At 44.8% G+C, this 9,051-nt stretch overlaps 2 protein-coding genes across 2 annotated transcripts; one reads left to right on the forward strand and one right to left on the reverse strand.

Annotated features, from left to right (window-relative positions):
• Window positions 1-989: 989 nt before the first annotated feature.
• LOC127318560 (alpha carbonic anhydrase 7) lies at window positions 990-2,907 on the reverse strand. The gene is made up of 6 exons (XM_051349041.2): window positions 2,685-2,907; window positions 2,396-2,613; window positions 2,103-2,312; window positions 1,819-1,986; window positions 1,532-1,585; window positions 990-1,273 (listed from the first exon to the last, which is right to left on the reverse strand). Exons 1-6 carry the CDS (start codon window positions 2,779-2,781, stop codon window positions 1,187-1,189), a joined length of 834 nt encoding a protein of 277 aa, XP_051205001.1. The 5' UTR covers window positions 2,782-2,907; the 3' UTR covers window positions 990-1,186.
• Window positions 2,908-4,176: 1,269 nt separating this feature from the next.
• Window positions 4,177-7,488, forward strand: LOC139833691 (uncharacterized). Its single transcript, XM_071824032.1, has 7 exons — window positions 4,177-4,269; window positions 4,312-4,522; window positions 5,126-5,182; window positions 5,622-6,373; window positions 6,552-6,717; window positions 7,066-7,170; window positions 7,376-7,488. The coding sequence occupies exons 1-7, from the start codon at window positions 4,177-4,179 to the stop codon at window positions 7,486-7,488; spliced, it is 1,497 nt and encodes a 498-aa protein (XP_071680133.1).
• The last annotated feature ends 1,563 nt before the right edge of the window (window positions 7,489-9,051 follow it).

Here is a 9,051-nt window from a genome sequence, read left to right on the forward strand (position 1 = left end):
TCAAGGGTTGGAACGTTGAGAAAGTTGGATTCAGACCGGCGTCAAAGGCACATGGCGCACAAGTCTGGTCTCGCACCATCATCGTACCAGGCTACGTGGGCACGATAAGGACCTGCTGAGGTCGTCAGGTTTTGTCATGCCCAGCAATAGTGAACTTGACTAGATCTTTGCAAAAATTAATAGGAAAAGTTATTAAGTAAATAAGAGTAAAAATAATAGTGTAGCCAGCAACTAGCTATTGTGGGTTGCCATGTCATCTGTAGCCAACTTATAGCTATCATATGCAAAAGTTGACTCTAAAAATGTACTACCTTTTTAAACTATGGTTCACCCTTCACTTTCACAAAGTGTCTAAGAGCACGTGTAAGAGTTGGCTCTTGCATAAAAGCTCACTTACCTCTCTCTCCTCTTCTCACTCCTCCAACTAAGCAAAGAAATAATAATTTATCTTTTATAGCGAGCTGACTGGATCTTATTGTACTTGCCCGAGGAACGTTGAGGACTCGCCTAGCTCTACCAAGGATTGCAAGAGAGATTATTACTCCCTCTATCTCAGTTTACTAAGCTTACACGTGTACTTAGATCGTCAATTTAATTTATATAATATAAAAATTATCCTATTAGAAAATATAAAACCTAAAAAATGTAATGGTATATTTTTGTAATATATATCTTATATTAAATTTATCAAATTGACGATCTTAGAATATACCTAGCCTTAGTAAACTAAAACGAAGGGAGTATAATATCAGGGCTGGGACCATTCGTTGCATGATTGTTAACAGGGACCGACCGCACCAGGATACCACCAACTGGATTGGATGGTCTTATTGCAGTCCTCGCGGTACTCAACCATAATCAAATCCTAGCCAGTCTTTTTTCGTTTTTTAATGGATTGACAGTTGGATGAGAGTTATGGAGTACCCAACAATAATTAAATCAACCAGCAAAAACAATATTTAAATCAACATCAGACATATACACATGGATATGAACCAGTCGTGCCCCTTTATTCAGACATATACACATGGATATGAACCAGTCGTGCCCCTTTATTCAGCAACCGTATACAGGCACCAAAAATTCGAAATGGATAGAACGATCTACAGTACAAAAAATATGGTATAATCAATGTATCTCTCAGGCCGCCGAAGTACCAGACTAATAAGAGAATCGACCCTAAAAATCAACGTTTGCGCTGCTGAGAAGGCCGGAACATGCTGATATCTCTGCTGTTCACCTCCTGCCGGGGCCTCGCGTTCTTCTCCATATCCTGCACGGTGGAGGCAGATTAGTCCAAGCTACTTATTCTTTCATTCTCGAATATTAGTCCACAGGCGAGTTCAATCAAATTGAAGGCAGCTTCTAGTTTTAGACATGTTTTAATTTGGTTTCCAGGCTCCTTCTAGATCGATGTCTTTGGTGAAGTCTACGGCGTACCACACTAGCCCGAAGACTTTGGGTGGCGGTCGTGCGTCGAGTTTCACATAAAACTCACTTTCATGGAAAGCGGTCAGGAAGAAAAACTTACGTCGTGGACGGCCGCCCGAAGAAGCTCCAGCTGGGGCCTCGACACGGTGCGAACCTGCAAAATTAGAGGATACTCATTTAGAAGCAAATTCCTGGATGCTTCACCAACCATAGAAAAAGAACACGAGTACTTTCTGAAGACGAAAACGGGAGGATTCTTTCTGAAGAAAAGAATCAGAAAGAATCTGTACATGGCAATGCCAACTGCCAAGTTCTGGATATCTTATTTGAAGTTGTTTATGTTGCTCATGAATCATGATGCGAGGCGTGAAGGTGGATGGAACCTACCCTCCTGACGATGGTCCAGATGACCCCTTCCGCGCAGGGCGGCGTGGTGAGGGAGCCCATGTAGCGGTAGTACACGCTGGCCCTGCCCCTGGCGCCCCGGGGATCCATCACGCCCACCTTCTCCTCCCGGTCCTTCTGCTCCGCTATCATCTCCAGGTAAGGCTCCAGCTGCGAGCAACATCCGTCAAGACGAGAGTTAATCATTGCATCTTTTAATATGATAATATCCATGTTGCCATGTTGGCTTAAGCATGGTGTCTTACTTAAAGAAAGAAGGTTATTACCTGGTGCAGGAAGGCGTCGTGGGCGCCGATCTCGTAGAAGACGCCGATGACGGCCGCCTTATTCTCGGCGCTCTGGTGCACCATGTGCAGCTCCAGGTCGTACCGGCGGCCATTGACGCTGTGCTCGGTGGGGGAGTGCCAGTGCAGCTGCTTGAGGTAGTAGACGGTGCCGTTGATGGACACGCTCCCGGCGTCGCCTTGGAAGCTCAGCTGCAAGCAAGAGAACCATCCATTAGCTACTAGTACAGGAACGCTTGGATCGCCATTAACTGAAGGATCGATCCTATAGGTACCATGATGTCGTGGCCGCGGTTGACGATGGATGCCTGGGCAGGGCGGTAGGAGTGGTTGAGGTAGCCGAGGTGGCGTACGAGGGAAACGCGCGGGCTGGCGAGGTCGATGGGCGACTGCATCGACCCCTTGCCGCACGCCGACCACTCCTCCTTGATCTCGCCCCAGTGCGCCGGCCCGTTCTCCGCGTCCAGCGAGTAGCTGAATTCCTCCTCACGATCTGCGTGTGAAATGCGGTTAATTAAGAGCTACCAACAGGAACATCCATGAGGAAAATCGATAGGTGCTCACCGGTTTCCTCCTGGGCTCTGGCTGCCGGGACGGCCGAGAGAAGGACGGCGGCGGAGAAGAGGAGCGCCGCCGAGACGGCGAGACGACCTGAACGCATGTTGTGGTCTCCTGGTCTATGGGAAGCGTGGTCCGTCGGCTCGTGTGCTGGTCGTCAGAGCTGATGGATGAGTTTAATTGCGTACTGAAACGGGGACAAATCTGGCGCGGGATTTATAGAGGGGAGAGAATGGGACGGAGCAGGTGTGGAACGGTTCAGACCATTTAACCTACTACCACGAGCTACGGGGGTGGATGAATACACACTGACGCACACACGAAGCAGCGAAGTAAACGTTGGCTGCGGCTCTTTCCGCGGCATGGAAACGGAGCAGATTGTATGGTCACATTGCTCAGTCTACACCGTGTTAGATAGAGATGTTGGGGTTCAAAAAAGCTCCGGGTTGGTGGTAGTGGCACCATGCCGTTTCATTCTCATTTAGTAACAGGCCGACTTGCCAACTTGGAACGCTGTTCTGTTGGATCGGCGACTCCGAATCTTGGTGAATCAAAGGGCGGGCACCCTGGTCATGACATTTTTGCAGTACCTGGTCATCCATCAATCAAGTATTCGCTTGTCTGCTGATACTCTGCTTCAATTCCATAACCGATCCTTTTTCGAGCTCCCACGAGCTTTCTTGTTTCAACGTGCCCACACGTCCACCACCTGAAACTGAACCAGCAACTTCACATAAAAATCACAACGGCATTTCATTTTGGACTTGGCAGCTTCTCACTGTAGAGATGTCTGTTCTAAAAAAAAAGCTAAAACATGCTAGTTTGAAGGCGATACACACTTTTACTTCTATAAAACATGCTGACTTACTACCAGGTTTGTTTTACGTTCGACCATACTCCGCTGTTTAGTATTTAGATTAGATGGAGCAACAAAAGGGCACCCAACAAATCCACAAACTAGGGACAACGTTGACGAGCCATCTCACAAACACACAAAATTCACTTAGCAGGCCTACAACAGGAGATCAAGATCAACACATAATGTAAGCATTTGAAGGTGCCTATTGGCGCAGGACAGCGCCAGTCTAGGCTCAGAGCGTCACTTGTATGGTACCTCAAGGGTAGATACAGTGGCGGACCCAAGATTTTCATCAAGTCTGGACGCATTATAAGCCCAGTCAAATTTTATTATCAAAATAGGTTGCGCCACCGGCCGGAAGCCTGGGCGCGTGCCGGACTTAGGGACGGTTGGGTTCGCCTATGGGTAGATGCCATCTTGGCTGACAGAGAAGCTAAGTCGTCCACACATTCAAGGAAGTCTATCTTTATACCTGCAGTTAAAGTTTCTACAAACTCTTTGTAGTCTGAAATAGAATCCATGAGCTGCAGCAGTTCCTTGCGCACGCCGGAGTTTCTTCATCTGTTTCCCGTGATATATCTTGGAGACTTTGTTCAGAACTCTGCCGAATCACGATGCTGTAAGTGGTCTGTATCCGTGATGGTGGCCAGAGTTGGGAAGACCGCCGCCCTGCGCGGCGTGATGATGGTGGCTCTGATCGCCGCCGAGATAATGGAGGGCACCATCGTTGTGGTCACGGTCGTGCCCCCACTCCCTTTGTGGATGTGACGTCAGATTTGCACAATCCACGGCCACCCTGCCTCCGGCGATGATGAGGATGATGTTGGAAGTAGGAAGAAGGGTGCACATGTTGCATCCCATGGAGTGGACAGCAATTGGTACTCCGACACGGGAGCTACTGATCACATTACAAGCCAGTTGAACAAGCTCACCACCTCCGACAAGTACAAGGGCCAGGACCGCGTCCACACTGCCGATGGAAATGGTATGGCTATATCGCATGTTGGTCATTCCATGTTGCATACTCCCCATAGTACATTGCATTTAAATAGTGTTCTTCATATCCCAAATGCTTCTCCAAGAATATTTTATTAATTCATAAACTTTGCCTTGATAATGATGTCTATATTGAATTTCACCCTTGGTGTTTTGTTGATTAAAGATCGGGAAACGCAAAGGACTCTGTTTAAGGGACCATGCTATGCCCCGCTAGTGCCTCTCTCTGCCGGGTCATCCAAGCAAGCATTCATCGAGTAAAGCCATCTTCATCCGCATGGCATCACCACTTAGGACATCCCTCCTTTGTGGTGCAGATTGTTAGAAAAAATCAGCTTTCATATAGTCCAGAAATACATCCTTATGTTTGTGATTCTTGTCAACTTACCAAAAGTTACCATTTGCCATATCTTGTGTCTACCAGTGTGTCCACAGTTCCTTTTGAACTTGTATTCTCTGATATATGGGGTACAGCACCTGTTAGCAAACATTCATACTATGTAAGATTTATCAATGATTTTAGTAAATTTTCATGGATCTACTTGTTGAAAAAAGCGTTCTAATGTTTAACAAGTTTTTCTTAACTTTCAAGCCTATGTTGAGCGCAAGTTTGAGAAGAAAATAGTTACTATGCAAACAGATTGGGAAGGTGAATATGAGAAGCTCAATGGATTCTTTCATAAAATAGGCATTACTCATCATGTGTATTGCCCTCATGCCCATCAACAAAACGGTTCCGCTGAACGAAAACACCGTAATATTGTTGAAGTAGGTCTCTCTCTACTCGCACATGCCTCCATGCCTTTGAAATTCTGGGATGAAGCTTTCCTCACGGCCACCTTTCTTATAAATCTTCTTCCTAGTAAAGTTATCAACAATGAGACTCCTGTAGAACCCCTTCTCAAAATCAAATTATGTTTCCCTTCGGATTTTTGGGTGTGCCTGTTTACCAAACCTTCGTCCTTACAACAAAAGAAAGCTCGCTTACAGATCCACACACTGTGTGTTTTTGGGATATAGCCCACTTCACAAAGATGTCAAGTGTTTGGATGTGACTACTGATCGTGTTTATATTTCTTGGGATGTAGTCTTTGATGAGAATGCTTTTCCCTTTGCATCTCTCCATCCTAATGTTGGTAGGCCTCTCACCCAAGATATCCTTCTTCTACCCACACCACATAATGCATGTACTCATGGGGATACTCAATCTGATGATCATATGCCATTGCCCATTATTCCTGTTGTCACCAATCCTACTCAGGATACTCCCCCACATGCTGCTGATGCTGAAGATAATGGTCTTGAAGATGAACATACTGGTGAAAATTCGAGTGAAAATGATGAAGAAACGAGTGAAAACAATAGTATATTTGATGTTGCAGAAGAAGACAACATGGGCACCAGATCCGAGGCTAATCTCCCTGCCACCTCGGACTCTGACAACGCTGATCCTGAGGAGGATCCTCTAGCCTCCCGCCCTCCTATCGGCTCTGCTGCTGAGGAGCAGCAACCACGCGCCTCCACCCCACTACACGTCTACACGCATCGCCAGCGTCACGGGCAACGCCCGCCATCAATGCTCCCACGAAACACGCCCTGCCGCGCCAGCAGCTGTTGCGGGCCTCGTCCCGGTCCCCATCGCCACCTGGTCGTGCGCGCCGTTCGGCGTCTCCCATTGGTCGCAGCAGGTCCTCGCCAGGAGAATCTCCGCCATGGCCTGCTGCACCTGCTGGTGGCAGCACCGGTCCCGAGGAGGATCTTTGCCAGCATGCTGGATCCTCCACGGCCCCTCCTACTGCAGTTGTTCCTGCATCTGGTGTTCAAACCAGGTTTCAAAAAGGTATAAAACAACCAAAAATTTATAAGGATGGTACCGTTCGTTATGGCATGCTTGCATATTCAGATGAGCCTCGCTCTCTTACTGATGCTCTTGCGGATCCGCATTGGAGACAAGCAATGGAGGAGGAACATGAGACATTGCTTCAAAATCAAATGAAAATGTGATTGATTGCAAATAGGTATATCGCATCAAGAAACATGCACATGGCACTATTGACAGGTATAAAACTCATCTTGTTGCAAAAGGTTTTAAGCAGAGATATGAAATTGATTATGAAGATACATTTAGTCATGTTGTTAAAGCAACTGCTATCAGAACAATTTTAGCTATTTCAGTCTCTCGAGGTTAGAATTTGCGGCGGCTAGATATCAAGAACGCGTTTTCGCATGGTGTTCTAGAAGTGGAGGTTTATATGAGACAACCCCCAGGTTTTGAAAATCCTAAATCTCCTGATTTTATTTGAAAGTTAGATAAAGCTCTTTATGGTCTTAAACAAGCCCCTCGAGCATGGTACTCTCGTCTTAGCTCCAAATTACATGATCTTGGTTTTACACCATCAAAGGCAGATATATCCCTGTCAGGCATCACAATATTCCTATAAATATATGTTGATGATATTATTGTGGCAAGTTCCTCAAATGATGTTATAACTGCCTTAGTCAATGATCTCAATGACAATTTTGCTATTGAAGATCTTGGTGACTTGCATTTCTTTTTGAGAATTGAAGTCAAGAAAACTCGTCATGGTTTATTGCTTACGCAAGAGAAGTATGCCAATGATCTACTTCAGAAGCTTGGTATGCGTATATGCAAGTTGGCTCCTACGCCGCTTTCTTCCTCTCTCTCTTGTTGATGGGGATCCCCTTGGTCCTGAAGATAGCACAAAATATCGCAGTATTATTGGAGGGCTGCAATATCTTACACTTACAAGGCCTTATATTTCTTTCTCAATAAACAAAGTATGTCAATTTCTACATGCTCCAACCACTGTTCATTGGACAGTTGTTAAGAGAATTCTCAGATATGTTAAAGACACTGTTGATATTGGTATCACTTTCCAGCCATCATCATCTACACTTTTGAGTGCCTTCTCTGATGCTGATTGGTCTACATGAGGCTTTGCAATTTTGTAGGGCCAAATCTGATTTCTTGGAGTGCCAGAAAACAGGCAACACTTTCACATTCAAGTACAGAAGTTGAGTATAAAGCATTGAACTGCTGAAATGATTTGGGTTGAAGCACTTCTTGGTGAACTTGGAGTTCAGTTAAAGGAAAGACCTTGTTTGTGGTGTGTCAACCTTGGTGCCACATATCTGTCAACAAATCCAGCATTTCATGCACGTACTAAACATATTGAGATAGATTTCCACTTTGTTCGAGAACGAGTGGCTGAAAAGAAGTTGAATATTAGGTTTGTATCAAGCAAAGATCAAGTTACAGATGGTTTAAATAAGGCACTTCCAGTTAAAAATCTTCATGAGTTTAAACGTAATCTAAATCTTCTTCCAAGTTTAGATTAAGGGGGGCTGTGTAGTACACCGACCTAGGTCATACCCTTGTAATGCTCCGGCTGGGGCTTTTCCAGCCTAAACATATTGAGATAGATTTCCACTTTGTTCGAGAACGAGTGGCTGAAAAGAAGTTGAATATTAGGTTTGTATCAAGCAAAGATCAAGTTACAGATGGTTTAAATAAGGCACTTCCAGTTAAAAATCTTCATGAGTTTAAACGTAATCTAAATCTTCTTCCAAGTTTAGATTAAGGGGGGCTGTGTAGTACACCGACCTAGGTCATACCCTTGTAATGCTCCGGCTGGGGCTTTTCCAGCCTATATAAACATGCAACCCGGGACCCAAAAGGTACACCGGTTAAACCCTAAACGTTGACAATCATATCTACGTATTAAACCAATATGTGAACTAATCATCAGTATAAACTACTCCGTACAAAGCATTTCTAGACCAAAATCAGATGCACATCACACTCGGCAAAATGGAAGAAGTATCAACTTCTATATTATCATGTCTATCTCCGAGGCATCCAAAATTGTTTTATGCCACATTCTATTCAAAAGCATGGAATATTATGAAAATTTTAAAAATATTGTTCCGAAATGATGATTACATGTTAATTAGTGCACATATCAAAGTTTTTCGATCAATTAACATATGAAACGTCTCTCAGAGTCTAAGGGGTACTATAGACATTTTCAACCAAACCCAGAGTTCACAATTGCTACAACCAAACAACTTCCAGAAAATCCACAGTTCTCAGCTCACAGCAGTTTTTTCACAATTCGCATCTGTTTTTTGCGAATTCACGGCTCAACCAAACACACCCTTAACTTTCATAGTTCAGCTTTTCAGAAGCGGTCAGCGGTAGGATCTTTAGTTGTCTGCAGCTTTCATGTTGTTACCCCTGCATGCCACTGGCTGCAGCTCTAAGCAGCATACTATCATCCCTCGATTCCCTCTAAGCAGCATGCAAGGGTCTACTTTCATATTTGCACCTTCACATATCTGAATGGTGATTCTCTATAGTAGGAGGGGAGGGCGTTTGATCTGAGTACGCAAGGGGGAAGCAGGAGGGAATTGATATGACATGAATTCTTTGCCTGTGAATTTGTATTTCCGGTTATATTAGCTAACTAACAAGAACAGAATGCCATATGTGACTAA

This window comes from Lolium perenne, chromosome 7 (genome assembly GCF_019359855.2).
Source record: "Lolium perenne isolate Kyuss_39 chromosome 7, Kyuss_2.0, whole genome shotgun sequence".
Lineage (NCBI taxonomy): Eukaryota > Viridiplantae > Streptophyta > Magnoliopsida > Poales > Poaceae > Lolium > Lolium perenne.

Coding starts and splice junctions, on each gene's coding strand:
- LOC127318560 (XM_051349041.2), bottom strand. CDS start 2,781: ATGCGTTCAGGTCGTCTCGCCGTCTCGGCGGCGCTCCTCTTCTCCGCC. Junction 1,987..2,102: donor ACGACGCCTTCCTGCACCAG/GTAATAACCTTC, acceptor TGTTGCTCGCAG/CTGGAGCCTTACCTGGAGAT. Junction 1,586..1,818: donor TCTGGACCATCGTCAGGAGG/GTAGGTTCCATC, acceptor CTAATTTTGCAG/GTTCGCACCGTGTCGAGGCC.
- LOC139833691 (XM_071824032.1), top strand. CDS start 4,177: ATGGTGGCCAGAGTTGGGAAGACCGCCGCCCTGCGCGGCGTGATGATG. Junction 5,183..5,621: donor TATGCAAACAGATTGGGAAG/GTGAATATGAGA, acceptor CTTGGGATGTAG/TCTTTGATGAGAATGCTTTT. Junction 6,718..7,065: donor AGCTATTTCAGTCTCTCGAG/GTTAGAATTTGC, acceptor TTGCTATTGAAG/ATCTTGGTGACTTGCATTTC.